Source organism: Lampetra fluviatilis, chromosome 9 (assembly GCF_964198595.1).
Source record: "Lampetra fluviatilis chromosome 9, kcLamFluv1.1, whole genome shotgun sequence".
Classification (NCBI taxonomy): domain Eukaryota; kingdom Metazoa; phylum Chordata; class Hyperoartia; order Petromyzontiformes; family Petromyzontidae; genus Lampetra; species Lampetra fluviatilis.
Window position 1 is genome coordinate 12,246,919 of NC_136283.1, and position 18,604 is coordinate 12,265,522.

Below are 18,604 nucleotides of genomic sequence, written 5' to 3' on the forward strand. Positions count from 1 at the left end.
TACATCTTGTTTGTTTCTATACTCACTATTAAAACAAACCACTCAAGTTTATTTTATTAAAGATTCCACTAGGTGGCAACAAATTATATTGTTGGATGAAACGTGCTTACGTATGATGACGTAAGCACGTATGATGACGTAAGCACGTTAGGGCGAGCCCTCCCGGAAGCCATAGAGAATGCATTGCAGCGCCCCCGTTCGAAAAAAAACATCTTTGAATGTAAGTCTATGGGACCACTCGGGGCGATTCTCAGCTGGAGGGAAATCGCCCAAAAAGAGGCGGTACTCCACAGAACGTAGCATGACGCTGATTGGACTATATCCAGAGGCTGACAGTGACGGCTAGCGTGTGGTTGAATGACATTGGTGGTGCGTCGCCCAATCGCCCTAATGAAGAAATCGCCCCTGGTTGTGGGCGTCCGTATGTTCAAAATGTCCGGGGCTGGACGGGATCATCGCGGGGGTTGCGTGCGTGTGTTGTTGTTCGCATTTTGGCGTTATTGTTGTGTTATGGGTTTGGTTGCGGTGGTCCGCATTGGTTTCTAAAGTGTAAGTTGTTCTTTCAACCCTTCCACAATTGTTACGCGTTGTGTTAAATGATTGATTCGGCCTGACAAGAAAGTGGTTGAAATTGTGTTAGCCAAAGACAGCTATTTTTTTAAGAAAGGGGGGGGGGGTGATGTAAAGACAGTGCGGAGCAATAGCGGGACAGTATGGTTCCCCGGGACCATGGTTACTAATGGACGTGCTAATGATGATTGATGGGACGAGCGTTGACAGGGTCACGTGAGGGGGAGCACGGGATCCAATGGCAGGAAAGTGTAATTAAGGCGGTGATTGACAAGAGCAGGTGTGGCGAGGAGAATTCGGGATTAAGGGCGTGGCCGGACAAGACGAGGATAAGAGCCAGCACGAGCCGGAGCTGTGGGCTGTTTGGTGTGGGGAACCGTTGTCGTCGCCGCCTTGGATCGGGTCGTCTCCATCGTCTGAGAGTTGTCTTGGGACTAGAAGCTATGTTGTCTCTGAATAGAGTTGTCTCACTACCCAAGTGTACAGTCACTCGCGGTTACTTGTTGAGTTGTCAGTGGCCTTTATTCATAATAAGTATACAGAAGACAAGACGGTGTCTCTGAGAGCTATATTACAAATGTATACACATCCCATCTGCCGCACAGCCTCTGGGAATGCATCATTTCAGCAGTATCGCTTAAACCCAACCAAACTGTGGCCTGGTTTTAACATTCTGTGTCGCATTAGCAGAGTCATACTCGCTTGCACAACAACAACTGCCAGATGTCTGTAAATTATGTTACAGTATACAGTATTTGTCAGAGTTCTGCACTTTAACAAAAGCCACTCGAGAGAATGCTCAGTATTTCACGGGAGGATACAGAATAACCACAGCTGTCTGACTGCTGGTGATTAAATGTGTGTTGAAACCATTTCAGTTTGCTTATGTTGAACCAATGCCGCTGAAAATACGCACTCGGAAAGGCTCATAGGATGTTTCCTTTTTATAACTTGTTTTTTTTTAATGGGGCAGGGCTAGATATGGTAAGGAAGATGAAGTATGAATACATTTGAAGGTTAACATGAAGCGTGCCATCAGAGTAAATATGGTCAGAAATAGGAAGTTGCGATGAGTCCGGGTACACATGCAGGATGGACGATTGCAGATGAGATACAGTGGGCGATCGAGGTACATACCTGTCAACCCCTTATCAGTGCTTACCCTATTACAAACCAATTCTGACCTTATTGGTCACCCCGTGCCGTTATACATCTCAACGTTCACCCTACAAAATCCCATCACAAGGGGGAAACATAAATGAACAAAAACATGTTTTGCCCGTATTGAAACAGCTGCACGCCGTATGGACATGAAAACTCAATTTTCCTGTACAAGAATACAGGTAAACCTTATGGGTTGACGGCTATGGAGGTATAGGGGAGGTAAACGACAGATGTGTGGGGTCACGGTGCCACCTGCCCGGGTTAGACCGGACAAGTCCGGGCATCTGGCGTCTCGTGTTCCGGTGGCAGTAACTGATTTTGTACCGATCAGTCTTTATTTTACGTGCCGATATCACCCTCAATTCAAGTAGGCATCAGCGGGACTGTGTCAAGACATCGGGTGGCATTGAAGTTTAACTTATTTTTTAACAGAATACCGCACCGGTTTTTTTTGTTTCGACCTTGGGGCTGAGAAATATGTCCGTGGAAAAAGGGTGGCAAACCCCCAAAGTGCCGTTTAACACGTTCGTCTTTCGCGACCAAAACACCTTTTATTATGGACATTATTCAGGCTTGACGGGTGCTGCTTGTTGCAATCCGCTTGGCGTCCTGCTGCCCTTTAGACCTTGACGCAAAGTTGCGTCAGCGTCCTGGCGGTTGGCCAGACGTCACGAGGGGGGCGGGGCCCGACGTCACGAGGCGGTGCGGGGGCGGGGCGAGGGCGTGGTCCGCGTGACGTCACCAGCCGCCGCGCCCATCTCCCCCCGCCCACCTTTGACTGCGTCTCTCTCGCAACCTCGCTCACACCACACGCCACTTTCCAGCTCCGGCTCCAGCGGTTCGCGCGTCTCCAGCTCCTCTCCGCGCTCCTCCAGGTGAGGAAGAGAGAGCAGGGGGAGAGTCAGCGCGCTGCTCGCCGTCCTCACCGCCAGCTCCCCGCCCTGCCCTCGCGGCCCCGCGGCTTCTCTCCGCCGCGCCAACCCCGAGCGCCATTGCGGCCTGGCGCGACAGAAAGCCTGCGCGTTATCCTGCTCATGCTGCCGCGTAATGCTCGACCACGGCCGACGCCGCGCGCGTGGCTCCTGCCCGAGTTTCCTCGAGCGCGAGGCCGAGGCGCGATGCGTCGTCTTCCGCGCCGAGCAGCAGCGGCGACGACGGGCGGCTTAGGTCGCCCTCGTCGGCGCCGTGTCGCGTAGCGCCGTCGTGTGACCTTGGCGCGCGGTTCGGCGGGCGGCATGGGGCGCGAACAGCGCCGCGCTATTTATACTGCGAGGGGGGAGGAGGAGGCACGGGTTGAGGTGCACGCGGGGAAGCAAGACGCGGCGGCTAGGGCTTTAGATGCCGCCTCTCTCCCACCTCCCACACCGTGTTTGCAGTAGTGCGGTACCACCCGACAGTGCTGGGTTGTGGTGGCAGCGAGGAGCAGGGGGGGGGGGTTAATGCGCACTCGAAGCGAGCCGTCCATCTTGCACGCGGCGGCGCAGCGCTCTCTTCTCTCTCGCTTTCTCTCGTAGAGATGTTCGCTCAGCAGGCTTGGGTGAAACCCGGGACAGTCCGGCAATTGGGATCTGTGAGCGGTTGGCAGGAATCGATTTGAACCTAAATGTGGTGGGATTGTGGTGTACGTTATCCCGGAATATTTTGCCGAGATTTGATAGACATAGACTGACAGAAATGTATGGGGTTGATGTGTGGAATTCGTGGCAGACTTGGCTCAAATACGTTATTCAAATGTGCCTTTTTTCTCCCTGCAGATAAAATGGCTGTCCCACCAACCTTTGTTGACCTTGGGAAGTCTGCCCGAGATGTCTTTTCGAAGGGTTTCGGTGAGTCTGCACGGTGGCCATGCGGGGGGCTGGGTGTGACTGGTGTGGTGCAGTTTAGGCTGCAGGCCGTGTGTGCCTTGCGAGATTGGAATGAGGTAGAGCGTGTCATTACCTGCATGAACCACAGTGTAAACCACTATCGTAGTAGGTTGGTGTTAATTCTTTGTAGCTTTATACTTACATAGTTATTTTGTATATATTGATAATTTACTTATCTACATAGACCAGCAATATTTCAAGACGTTCTAAGTAAATGTCATGCCATTTGATCAACGCTCCCGCGGGATGTTTCATAAATGATTTAACACAAGTCGCGACTTGATTCTCAATTTTTGCTGTTATGTAATTTGTCATAAATTTGCCGAACAGCTCTTAATAACTACGTGGCTTCTATCCCATGAGAACGTTCCAAGTTCTAAGGTGTCGTGGAATGTAACAGTGGTTAATTATATATTCATGTTTTGCTCTCAGGATTTGGTCTTGTGAAACTTGACCTGAAGACAAAGACTTCTAGTGGAGTGGTGAGTTGTAGAATTATTGGCGAGGTCACGGTATTATTAATACAAATGCCCTTGTAAGAGGATAGAGCGAGTACTGCTTAAGTTCTTAGTTTGCACTCTCAGTGACTGCATAGGGATTTACAGTTGCAAGTAACGGGCATATAAAAATAAATCTTATTTCCGTAATTAGGTTTAGTCCACGTCTTAACATCTTCTTTGTGCATGTTAAATTCGCAATGTGTGCTATAGTCATCTGAAAGCCTAAGATAGTCTACTGCAACGGCTGTGCAATATAAGCCCTTGAGTGACGTCACCATAGGGCAAATGACATTGCTTCCAGGTCATTCGACGACGCAGCCATTAGAAACCAGATCCAATCCGTTCCTTGAGCTGCATAGTTGTGTGGGGGCGACCCTATTTTTTGCATAACCTCATTTCCTCAACCTCCATGACTAAGGGAGTGATCATAAAATATGTATATATTTTTTTTGCAAGCCCTTTGGTTAGCTTGTGATCTCCCAAGCTGTAGTATATTTTGTATTTTTCTGCTCCACTTTGAGAGAGAACGCGTCCCTATTCCACGTTGACCTTGTAATGTCGCTACTCTTCATAGTGGTCTTGTTGCAATTTACTTGACTCGGTAAGGCTGTTTTAGGTAACTGGACTGCGCCCTTTTGCCTGGTTTTAAAAACACATTGGGCGACATTTAGATTTGTAGGACCATGCCATATAATTTTTTTTGAGGGATCCACATTTTTTTCAGTTTACAATTGTGACTGCACTCAGTATCTTAATTGGTTATCAACATTAATACAAGTTGACAAGCGAGTCCAGTAGAGTTTCCTTTTTTGTGGAAATTAAGTGCACCTCTTAATGATAATTTATACTGAATCCTAATAACGCCTTAGCATGCCTTTATCAGAATCTTTCGTTGATCTGAAGCTCTTTTTCACAGATGCACAGTTGGGGTGGGTCAGCAAGCTATTTGAAAAAAACACGAAATAAGAGCAAGATGGAGGAAAAAAAGCAAGTCACTAAAAATGAATATAAATAAAGTATAGATGTACAAATTGCACAAGTACATAAACTCCTGCCGATTTGACACCAATTGCAATTTTGGGCAGCAAATCAACAGCCCCAGGCCACACCAAGACAATACAGTCCCTCGATTACACAGTAAAATGGGCAAGGTTAAAAGTTACAAATCACATGGGCAAATGTGGCTGTATTATTGCAGTAATCTTCTGCTTGAGGATATTTTTTGAAGGATAATTTAAAAGGTTCCAAAATGTTGATGCTGCAATACCAAAGGCTTTGTCACAGGTTCCATTTCTGGTTCTATGGATCGTTAAAAAGCAATTGGGTGGACTTATTAGGTTTCTTGGGTTTGACAATGAGGTTAAATATTGTGCAGATTTGAAGAGGGCCCAATGTAGATTTCTTATGGTATCATGTGATGTCAGATTAGGATCGAGATATTCCACATAAGCTTTTAAATCTAAATATACCTTATTCTGACCCTTGGAACTCGTATGTTAAAACAATTGCACCAAAGATTATTCGGCGTTCAAAGTCTATCTTTAGTCCTTGCTGAATATCCATGAATCCAAAGGCTGCCCATCTGACATTCTTCAATGAAGGCACCACCCTGTGAATTACATCACAGTTAATCCATTGCCCACAACCCAGAACACCACTGATAAAATCCACCAAGGTTGTGATGATTGTATAAATTTGAGAGCTAAATGGTTTAAGTCGATCCTTGGCCATTTGCAATTTTCAACCTTTCGATTACGAGTCACGCAATTTACCAATGACGCCACCGAGTGCAATTGCTAGTAAATATGTGGCCGTAATAGTCTTCAAATTGTTCCTTTAACCCCGTTTAGCCAAAATGCACGCTTTAGAGTAAAACTGATTTTTGTCGATTTGATTAAGTAGAATTGACAAATGCCGGTAGACCTTGCTTAACATGACCCCGTAGAACATTGAATCGTTAGTGCTCTGTCCTGGAGATTTTTTAAGAATAATTTTTTAAAATCAAAACATTTATTAAGCGCTTACGAGCAAGAACACAGCAGTGCTAGCCAATAACTTAACGCCCCCATCATTCGCACAGCCAATGAGAGAAACCTACGTTCTGAATCAACCAGATCCCACCTGCGAGTCTATTACGATTTGTTGTCGCGATTATATATATATTTAAATATATGGTTTTTCATTGTTAGACAGGTCAAAACTCACGAGACCAGTATACTAGTCTCAGCCTCCACCTAAAAGAAACCTCGCCACAGAAATTTAGACTTGAGGCCATCACTAAGATCATGGAGGTCCTGAAACTTCTCTCTGAGAATTACCCGGATTTTGGAGTGCAGTAGCTTCTCCAATGTCTGCCTTGTATTAGTACAGTATAAAGCACTTGCGAGTACAGTACGTAATAGTGATGCTATAAAAAAAATTATGAAATGTTTACCATTTGTATTAGTGCTATCACCGGTACCCCAATGAAGCCATCCATATATTGCTCGTACGAAATAAATAATGCTGTTAGGATAACATTCCCTAAATATACCATGGTACCCTGTTCACTGCTGATTTGATTTGCGCTCACTTCAGGAACGCAGCTTGAGCGCTAGGCGAAGTCTGCCTGCAATAGCACATCCCACTTACCATTCATCCTGTACACTCGTACATAAATAATGCATCATTAAGCAAGCACGTGCTCTTAAGACAACAATTGTGTGAAAAGCTCTTGAAAAAATGACATGGGACAAATTAGAGGGTTATGGTTTGATAATGAGGTGGATTGATTCTACCATATGCACATCCCATTGTCATAATCCTCGTTTTGTAGCGCAAACCACTCGATTACTGAGGTCTGTGTATTCCATTGAAGCAAACCTCATGGACTTACGAGTTTCTAGTTCATTGTGAAATGCTAGCAATAATAGCATATTGGGCGCCTTCCCACGTGTATTTCACATCAACCGATACATGGATAAAAATACCCAAAGCATCATTCATGGCACCATAGGTTTACATGCACCTCAACCAATATGGTTTATTGCATCATGTGCACATTCTGCTGCCTCCACTCCATTGGGAAAACAGCTAAATGCCTCGGAAATAGATTTGCTCAACATCTGTCAGCTGTCATGTAGACATATCCACACCAGTGGCTCGTCACTTAAACAGCGGACACCACAGTCCCAGTGACATGTCAGTGTGTGGCTTGGTCTTTCTTTATCTGTGGTGTGAATGCGACGAGAAATAATGGACATTGCTACCTTTTAAACTGATTTTTTATCGAATCTTCCTTCGTATTCCTTAAACTGACTCGTTCAGCCAAGCAGGACTGAGTGAATGCGTCAACACTGAAAACATAACTTTATTATTGAGTGCAAGAGAAATTTGCCTTTTTAATTGCGTTTTTGGTTTCATAGTTGTACTTCTCATTTCTCAGATTGTGTGAGTAATGTAGGGCAGTTGAATTTCCTTTATTGAAATGGTAGTTGGACTCATTAATGTACTTTCGGATTTGTTATAAGACCAAGACTTCCCACAATGCATTCAGCCATTTCATAAATTTACTTTTAACATAAGTTAGTTTATAAATATGTTTTCATTTTTCGATTTAAAGCTTTCGTGACTGCAGGGATTCATCTTCTTGGTTCTTTCGGTAAAGTCACGTAGAAGGGAAGTAATAAAATAATAAAAATAAAACATAATAAAACAATTCTCACGACGTTTCGGCCACAACGCAAGCAGCCGTCCTCAGGCGAAGACGCAAGCAGCCGTCTTCATTCTTCGCCTGAGGACGGCTGCTTGCGTTGTGGCCGAAACGTCGTGAGAATTGTTTTATTATGTTTTATTTTTATTATTTTATTACTTCCCTTCTACGTGACTTTACCGAAAGAACCAAGAAGAAAAATATGTTTTCATTTTTGAAGTGTTTGTCTAGTACTCAATATTTCATAACCCTTACAAACTCGGTCTCTGACAGATGTCTTCTGAAGAAGGCCCATTGCCCAAACGTTGTTATTCACAAATATGATAATCTTTATAAATGTAAAGGACTGCTTGTTAAATCACAGACACAGCACACAGGCATGGTATTGTTTCACTTCCTCTAAAAGTAGCCACATCCAGGTAAACACGTTTTTACTGAACCACTGATACTTAATTTCCAAATATAATGAAGACACGTGGCCTGCCAAGCCTGTAGGCCGTTTTCCACTTTTTTTTGTGACCGCTGCTGTAGCTGCGCAAACCAGCCGCTTTTCCCGTTGGGAATCTGCAGCACAAGAGATCCGTGACCCCGTGACGTCATGCACTCATTAGTATGCGGGTTGATTCATTTCCTCTGGCATAGCTCTGCAGAGCTACGCAAGGCGTTTTCCTCTTCACTTTTTCGTGCGCTTAAGCTTGCCAGGTGTTGCACTACAAATTTGGCAACCAATTCGTGCGGTGATAATTACGTGTTTTATTTGTAACATAAAGTTTTGGTTTAAAGTAATGTTTTGCTTACCATTCGACATCCACTCTTCTATTGAAATGTAAAAAAATTACAACATTCTATAACAATGAAGTATATAAATTGCTGTATTCGTATTATATAGCACGGTGTTACAACAGTAGAAATGAACATACATTTTTCTGCATTAACTGGTTAAGTAGAGTAGTAATTTGCTACATGTAACGTTTATATATTGTTTTAGGTGTTAGTTGAATTACAAGGAATGCCTTTGTGAAATTATGATGTAATAAAAGCTGCAGTATAGATATCACCATAACATTTACACACTATCAAATATTAATATAACAGTATTTTATATCTAATTATGTGTTTAGTTTACTTACTGGATGTTATAACTCAGTGTGTTTAAAATCTAAAACCATCCCTACCTGTGGTGCATGATGCTGGATCGTCATGGTTTGGTATTTTTAAATAAAAGTTACATTACCAAATTAGATTTGGGCTGCATCCTTTAACTTTCTTTTGCAAGTTTTGGATGTTTTTTTGTATTCTATATTCAATAGTTTCTGAAGACGAAATTATCCCGATGGTTCAGTGGTAAGTGTATGGCTTACATTTTCTATGTTAAATAGCTGCTCTTGAAAACCACTGTTTTGGTTGCTCTGGTTTTGTGTTTGTGCTACAGGAATTCTCTACGAGTGGATCATCTAATTCTGAGACTGGCAAAGTGAATGCCAGCTTGGAGACCAAATACAAGTGGGCAGACTATGGCTTGAACTTGACGGAGAAGTGGAGTACTGATAACACGCTTGCGACCGAGATATCAGTGGAAGATCAGGTATGTGTACCACACAACATTTTCTATCCTAATTCAAATGGTGAAGTACAAATGCATTCTAATGTTTCTGTTATTGCCAAGTGAGAAAAACGTGAATTAATTTGAACCTATTAAGCCTGTGTTTATATTGAACTTAAATGATTACGTACTCTCCAATTAGAAATTATACTTTTTTGGAGGTAAGGATTACTGTACCTGTCTTTTGAGAACAGAAATAATGGCTTATTAATCTTTTTTATGACAATGTATCAATGCAAATGTGGTATTAGTGGCCGTGTTAATAATGTACTCTGTGTGCAGCTTGCCAAAGGACTTAAGCTGACATTGGACACCACATTTGCTCCTAACACCGGGTAAGCATATGATATACCAATACTTCATGTATGCATATAAACTTTTGACCATGATGCCAGCACACAACGGCCTACTCAATTCAAATAATGTCACGGGATCTTTAATGACCACTCTGAAGGAGATGGTGCATATTTTACAGTACTACTTTTCCAGTTATAACTGGGATGGCCTATCGGCTTCGAAATCTGAACTTCTGCAGCGAATGCCCGACTGCTGGGCTATGGCACCACCTCACACTGGCAATACAATCTTTAGTACATTAAATGTTTTTAAACTACACTCAATATTTACAATCGTATACTGATAATATATTTTGTATTTTTCTTTAGTAAAAGGTAGTTTTTATATTGTAAATGCAGTAGGGTAGGTATTTTCTTCTGCTGTTTGATGTATTGTTTGATTTGTTATCTTGGAAAACCAACTGCATACTATGAAAATTCTTGCATGATATTCTCTTGATAACTTATCAACATCTGCTTTTGGTCAAAATCGTATCCTGTTTAAAATTTACGGTCTGGATTTTATCATTGGATCTGACGTTTTCTAAATTTCTATCGCAGTGTGTACATGTCCAGCGCTTTTATGAATCCACGGCTGGGTGAGGGCCTCACCACACTGCAGGGTCTTGGTGATTATTGACCATACTTTACCATGCTGGGTAGTGCGGCATGATTAAGGCGGAATAGAAACATTGAAGCATAAACCTATGATTCGACGCTGGATTTTTCTGCACTGCCATCTAGTGCACACCTCGTAGATATATCGTCTATGATCTGTTGTTCATGATGTCGCCCATCCAAACTCCAGTTTCAAACCTGATTTGCTTCCAATATCCAACAATGTGTATTCTAGGTGATTTTGTCATAGGAATTATACTATTAAAAAAATGTAAGTGTGGAGTTAGCCTGTTTACTTGTACATGAATTTTGATTTAAAGCTTTTGTGACTGCAGGGATTCATATACTTGTACATGCTTTTGTAGAGTGTATTAAACACTCTACGCAGTGTTGCACATTTCTAGTAAATGCGACTCCCATATTTTAGTGTAATAGAATGGGTGTACTTCCCCACAAACTACACATGAAATACATCATGGAATTTAACATCACGGGTTCACTGGTGTGTGGCGTTGGATGGCTTATAAAGTACTAGCTTTACTACCCGGCTTCGCCCGAGACTTGGATTCTTGTCTTGGATTAATACATGGCCTACGCGGAGGGTGGGGGGGGAATGCGTGACGTCAGCAGGCATACTGCGTGACGCTGCCGCGTGCGGGTGACATGACAGATGTGACGTCACCGCTCACTTGCCGTGCAAAATATATCCATTATTGCGCTCCCCCCCCCCCAATACAAAAGTCTATTTTTATACTTTTGCATTGTGCACAGTCTGGAAGCTGCCCACATGCCAAATTTCAAGTTTGTTGCATGTTGGGAAGTATGCTAAACATTTCGAACAGACACACATTCACAAATGTCCCTTTTTTATATATAGATAATCCACTCCCAAAATATTATCAGATTTAACACTTGAGTTGCAATTATTTTTCATTATTACCAACAATCTTACAGTAAGTGTCTCATAAATGTAAATGTACTGTTAAAAAAATGTATTCCTTAAAATAGTTGCACATTTTTAATGACGACCAGCTGTTGAATCATGTACACTTGTTTGTTTTTCATGTGTGCTGTGCAGGAAGAAGAGTGGCAAACTGAAGTCGACTTACAAGCGGGAATTTTTGAACTTGGGCTGTGACGTGGACTTGGACTTTGCAGGCCCAACTGTGAATGGCGCAGCTGTGGTTGGCTATGAGGGATGGTTGGCTGGCTACCAGCTGGCATTTGACACAGCCAAGTCCAAGCTGACCCGTAGCAACTTTGCCATTGGATACAAGACTGCTGATTTCCAGCTTCACACTAATGTGTAAGTACCTGCACATTGTTTTACAGAATCTCTGTAATGTAGATGCAGATGGTTCCATATAGGTTATAGGGTAAATATGTTTTTCCTTGCATGCACAAACTGCCATAACGTGTTTGAACTTTTGAATTTAAAGCTAAGATATCCACTGTAAGATTCATTTCTTCCCTTTGTCGTCTCCATCCACCATGGTCCACCAAAACCACAACTCGCCTCGCTCTTCCATGTGAGATGATCTCGTCATTCCATCTCCCCACAGTGGTTGTATTTGTGGATGGATTATTTCCTTTGCTTCCCATTCTATCACCAGTCTCATTCATCATCTCGCTCATTTTCCTTCACCGAAGCTCGCTCACTTTCCTTCACAGTCAAGATGACTCAATTGCAAATGTTCGCTGGTCCATGTTCATTGTTGTGCCTTAAGCCCCATAATGTATCTCTCCATGCTTCGTTGTGCACTTTCAGTTTTTATTTCATCTCCATTGTCAGTCAATGTCACAGCACATAATATACACTGACAACGTTGAGGTATATTGGTGTCGATTTTTATTATCACGTTTAATTTTACAGAAGCACACTAACCTGCTCTCGATAGCCAGTTTCATCATGATCCTGCTGTGTTGTTAATGACAACTTTGATCATGCGAGTTCCTGTCATCTTGACTTTTTGGATATTTGGGCCTGTGCTCGGCAAATGTGTAAAAAAAAAATGCTCCATATTTTTACTGTTTTGTTGCTTGAACAATTTTATTTAATTCATGGCACACATACATGATTGATATTTTATTAATTTATCTCGAGTCCAATTTTGCAGCCATCTTAACTCTCATATGAATTTGATTTTCATAGCTTGTTAAATGAGAGTATTACAATTAGGTGGGGTAATGCTTTTAGTATTAATCTTTGTCGTCATTTCTCTAATAAATAAATATTTATATTTGAGTTTTGCTGTGAATAGGCTTGTTGAGAGCAATCACCAAGGCTGCTGAAACAAGAATAATTATCATTGGCATTCTTGTGGAGAATAAAGTATATTGATCTTTATTAAAACTAGAACCCATATCTAACAGAGGGTCCCTTATCTATTAAAACATCTGGCAGTTCAGCATTGGTTGAAGCAAGCATGACTGCTAACGAGACACTGTATGTCAAAACCAGTCCAAGTTTGATTGTATGATACCAATGCTGCTGAAATTCACAGAAGTTCTGTCACTCATGGCATGTGTATAAAATATTTTTTATTTTGATGCAGAGGGACAGATATAGTAAGGAAGGTGTTATTAATTTGATCACTTTATGAATGGTTTGATAACAAAAATAAGAGCTTTAGTTTGTGACAGTTTGGATGACTGAATCCACTGAATCAAATCCCTACTCAGTCTACAAGAGATTGACCTAACATAAATTGTTATTAATTTGCCTTCACTTGAGTGAGAATGATTGTATTCGGTCACTAGAGGAAAATATAGTTCTAATGAGCTTAATGTCATGGTTGGCACCTAGTATGACATTAAATACATATGAAGAGGGGAAATGGGTGTGCATTTGTCAAATCAGCTGTTTCCCTTTTTGCATCGAATAATTGAAGCATCATTTTACATTGGAGATATATAATGTGTAAAGCTTTCCGTTTTTCAAATGTCAAGTTTATTTTGTATAACCACGTGAGAACTTAACTTGGATAGTGTCATTTTCAGAAGTGAACTGGGTTACCAACATTATAAAAGCCTTAACATAAAAGCATGTACAACAATTAATCAAATAGAAATTTGAGCAAAATTTAATATAATTGAGCAAATGTAACCACATTGAACAATAAATATAAAACGGTGCAAAATATAATTTTAAATAAAAACAGTTGGCCGCGACAAAATACTAACAAAAACCAGTAAAATCAAGCTAGGAATGGCCAAAATAGATGTTTTAGTGATTATTGTACACAGGCAAAGACAAATACAATTGCAATTAAAGTTATCCTACAAAATTGAAAGCATCAATTCTCTTTTCAGAAATGACATCCAGATTTTTAGGGCTTGAACAGAGAATAAGAACTATGTGAGTTTGTCCTCTACATATGATGAAGGGCAGTTTTCTGGGAGATGGGACCAGAGGTTTGTCATAATATAAAGGTGTTGTGACCACACTGCCACGCTGTTCTTTGATTTTTCTGAAGATCCCACGAAGTGGGTCTTCGTGTCTGTGGGTGTAACTTCGTGTTTGTGAGCCGATCTCTGCGGGCTCATGGTTGCGAGGGTCGGTTTTTCCCCCCAGTCCAACCCTGAAAACACCTAATGTCATGTTTCAACAGCTATGTTCACGATTGATATTACCTCCTTGACAAAGTCTTAGGCATTATCCCTTAGTTTTGTTGTCCTAAAAAGCCCACAACTCTGCATCATGTCATTGACCTCCATGTGTTCTCTAACAAATTAAATCATTTCGAGGACAAGCACATGACATGTTGGAAAGGGAAAATATATGCATATCCTTCGTATGAATGTTTGCATATGTATACAAAGCAATTACTTTTGAATATAAGCCGATAAACGTTTGCATCTTGAGGTTTTGAATGGATCAAGGCTTGCGGAATTATGATGCTCTTTATTCAGATATTACATTGACACGTGGTTTTTGATACCTTTTGCCACCTAAGTGTTCTTTTTCATGCGGCTGCCACCATCGTGAACTTAAATCACATTTTTGTTGCAGGAATGATGGAACGGAATTTGGAGGCAACATCTACCAGAAGGTCAATGACAAGCTGGAGACAGCCGTGGATCTGGCCTGGACTGCGGGCAGTAACACGACCCGCTTTGGTATTGCTGCAAAGTACCAGCTGGACTCAAACACTACTATCAACGTAAGACTGCCGCTGCAAACATCTAGGCATTGGTCTATCCTCGCACTGTTCAAGATGTTTTTTATGTCACCATTTTTGCTTTACCAGAATGTGATTGTGTGTAGGGCATGCTTTGGATTTTGGTAAAACACATCCACTTGGACCATCAACCATCTGGAGTAGATGAATGATTGTCTCGGTGTGTTGAATCCAGGGTGGACACAATTTATTTTTAGTTGCCACCATTTTAGAATTATATGGGACATCCCTAACAAGAATTCAGAGGGCAACCTTTTCAATTATGCACATGGTTGATGTGGTATTATCCAATTTTTGCCAAGAGTGTTTCATATATTTGCATGTATGCCATTTAAAAGGGCATTGCAACCAAAATTGGGAATATATTTTTACGGATGAAACAATAGCTTATGGGGCTCAAATAAATAATTCCTGAATATTATTTCCCTAAATGTCTACAAGCAAAAAGGCAGGGCATTTGGGATTTCTTACAGCAGGAGTTATGGGTGCACTTACTCCCCATGCATTGACAACTTCTAAAGTTGTACAATTTATTTACGTCACATCGTAGAATAAAAAAAAAAGATTGATTACATTGTCATTTTTAAGTTGTGAAGTCACATCCTTTGCACTATTCCAGGAAAGTTGTGCCTTTTGACAGCCGCTTGTGGCATGTGCACAAATATGAATGTTGTGGCGTACACTTTTTTGAGATTTCAAGAATCGGGGCAATAAAAAAATTCCTGTTTTATGTATCAAGTTTAAAATGATTCTGGAAAGCACATATTTGTCTTTTTGGAAGCTTATAACTGCCTTCATGTTGAGTTGTTAAACTGTAACTAATACTTAAATTGTTTTTATCTTTCAGGCCAAGGTTAACAACTCCAGCCTCGTTGGCTTGGGGTATACTCAGACACTTCGGCCTGGTGAGTACAAGATAAATCATGTTTTAATATTCGTAATTTCATTGATTATAGGGTTATGACGTTTGGCAACATTGACAAATTGCTGTAAGATGCAACAGCTTTAGTGGTGGTACATTCCATATGTTGCTAAATTCTAAAATATATTTTTTCAGAAAATTGTCATTAATTTTCTCAACATTGTACATTCGGTAAAAAACATTAAAAAAAAATTGCAGAAGAGGGTTAATTGTGGTTTCAAGTCACTAATATGCATTTTCCACATCAATGTTGTGTGTGTTACAGGTGTCAAACTTTCACTGTCCGCCCTGCTTGATGGGAAGAACATCAATGCTGGTGGCCACAAGCTCGGCCTGGGCCTGGAGTTGGAGGCTTAAAAGAGTGGCCTACACCAACTTGAGCTGTCTAGCAACGTTCTGCTGTACTTTACAAGGCAGTCATTATTTTATATCTGTGCAATTAGCTTCAAATTTAGTTATCCCATGTTACCTAGTGAACACTAGTTAACCTTAAGTCCCATGTAACCCTAACCGTGTTTATTCACGTATGCATTGCGTATATGTATCCATGTTTTAGATTTCTTTAAAGCATTTAAGTCCTTGTGTTCTTTAAGTTTGTGTAAATGCATAACCGTTTTTGGGAGCCTCTTGTATATCTTGGGAGTTATTTTTTGCCTTTTTAAAATATGCACCTGTGGTTCATTTGTGCATGTTTCACTTTTCTGTTCTGTTATCTGGTGGCATAGTAAACTGCCAGGTGACCCTAACTGGCCTTCGTAGTTCTTTATAATTCACCTTGACTTGATAATATTGATTGCACACGTTATAAAAAAAATTCTGCCCTGTAAGGTACAGCATTGTCATTTTACCCAAACATTTTGCCAATGCTGTTTCTTTGCTCTCCTCAGTTGGTGTAATAAATTAACGAACCTAATTGGTAACTCTCTTGTGTATTTTTTTGAAAGTTAACCTGAGGCTGGTTGTCACGAAGCCATAAGCCACAACGTGTATGCTTGTATGTTCACAATCTATTACGTTTAAGTAACCAATTTGCACATGAAATTCATCCCTGCACATGAATTGGTCTACATTTTGTGAAGATGCATCGCTTGCTGAAGTATTGCCAATCTCTTAATTTTTATTGCAAAGGTGTTTAAATTTGGGTATGAACATTTGCCCTGTAAACATTCAGTGGTGGAATAAAAGCTGTCTTGTGTAAAATTTAAGTTCCAAATTCCTGTGGACTGTTTGGGAGCTTGTAACCTCGGTTAACTTCACAATAAAAAATAAAAGTGCATGTTTTGCTGTTTCAGCTTCTTTTGCTTTTATCAAAGAAACGATTTTAACGTGAACTTTAAATGTGACCGTTATATTGGCTTCATGTGGGTAACAGAATATTTTTTCACCTTTAACATGTGTACGGTTTACCTCTGACCCATGCATGTAAAATTCATCCCACTTGGCACCTCAATGAAGAACTGTTGTATGATCAGCTGATTCTATGGCAATAAATACAATCTTAGGGATTTCCATTGTCTGCATTGTGTTGAGTCAATATGAATTGGTCTACATTTCATGTGGGTAATAGAATATTTTTTCACCTTTAACATGTGTAAGGTTTACCTCCGACCCATGCATGTAAAATTCATCCCACTTGGCACCTCAATGAAGAACTGTTGTATGATCAGCTGATTCTATGGCAATAAATACAATCTTAGGGATTTCCATTGTCTGCATTGTGTTGAGTCAATATGCATGCCAGTGTTTTTATAATGTCTTTTGAGACATCGGTCCTTAACATGGTCAAACCACTGGTACGTCTTGGCTGTGCTGTTTTTAAAATGCAGCTACTCTTAAATATACCGTGCAGGCAAAAGTGATGATGGTATTAAGACGATTAATAAGATGCCGTAATGCCACTGGGAACTCAAATTGCTAAAAATCACTACCCAAATTCATTGACGATGTGTTATTTAAAGGTAAGTAATGGATTGGTTGTAACAGTCATGATTGTAGGGTTAACATTTTTGCTTTGCCTTTTCCATAACTAATTGTATAAAAAAAAACATTTCCGGATTTATTTAAATGACTAAAACTGAACTGTTTACATGTTTAATAGCTAAATGAAGGTGTCATTTTATATACCCATTACCTATACATGGGTCACTACTATTGATCGGCAGGGTCACATGTTTTGGGGGTACGGACGTCTCGGCCCTTAAGGTATCGACGGGATGAAATTCCACACCGATGCAAAGGATTAGGTGGTGTCTTCATGTGGACATATATGGTACTGCGGTAGAATGTATGGCTATGTCTAAATGCACCCTGTGCATGTGTTAACCTGAAAGCTCCCTAACCGAGACCAGAACCCCCGAAATGAGGGGTAGGTAACCAAAATAACAAGAGCTACTTTTTTCGAATTCGGTATAAAACTCAATGCATGTGAATAACGTCACAGCAGTGCTTAAAGAGCCGCAGGTTGCCGACAAATACCTTTGCTGGACATATGCAGACCTATAAGGGGCCGTCCATAAATGACGTCACGCACCTGGGGGGGGGGTCAGACATTTGTGACGAGGGGGGGGGGGGGTTGAGAAATGTGACGTCACATCAAAATGCGCAACTTTAAATAAATCTAGACAACACGTTCTACTTATATAGATAGACTTTATAATACATGTTTTCTCCAACAGAGTGCAGCGCCACATTAAATACGCACTACAATGACAATATTTTAAAGCGATTTGAAGCATGTTTTTTTTTTGGGGGGGGGGGGCAGAGTTTTGTGACGTCATATTTCAGGGGGGGTATGACTTTGTGACGCCGTGTGACGAAGGGGGGGGGGGTGTCAAAAATCGTCCAAAATCGCGTGACGTCATTTATGGACGGCCCCTAAGTAATAATATACGGTCAAGTGAAGCAGATGGTTTTAGTGTGCTTGAAGCTATTGCTTTTGTTTCAAAATCTTCCATGTACCAATTTGCTATCACAGGAGACAAAGGAGAGGCCATTGCTGCTCCTTCCTTTTGTTTATAGAAGTCACCTTGCCACATAGCTACCACCTTAGTGCTGCGTGGAAGAGAATCATCAAATAATACATTATTTAAATGATAGCCTATAGGGATTACCGTTGGTACGGGTATTTTAATACACACTATAGACAGGAAGGACAA

At 41.1% G+C, this 18,604-nt stretch overlaps 1 protein-coding gene across 1 annotated transcript; it reads left to right on the forward strand.

The window, feature by feature from the left end:
• The first annotated feature begins 2,453 nt into the window (after positions 1-2,453).
• LOC144934213 (non-selective voltage-gated ion channel VDAC2) lies at positions 2,454-16,735 on the forward strand. Its single transcript, XM_078859814.1, has 9 exons — positions 2,454-2,609; positions 3,489-3,560; positions 4,032-4,081; positions 9,223-9,375; positions 9,676-9,728; positions 11,425-11,652; positions 14,359-14,509; positions 15,375-15,432; positions 15,715-16,735. Exons 2-9 carry the CDS (start codon positions 3,494-3,496, stop codon positions 15,804-15,806), a joined length of 852 nt encoding a protein of 283 aa, XP_078715940.1. The 5' UTR covers positions 2,454-2,609; positions 3,489-3,493; the 3' UTR covers positions 15,807-16,735.
• Positions 16,736-18,604: the final 1,869 nt, after the last annotated feature.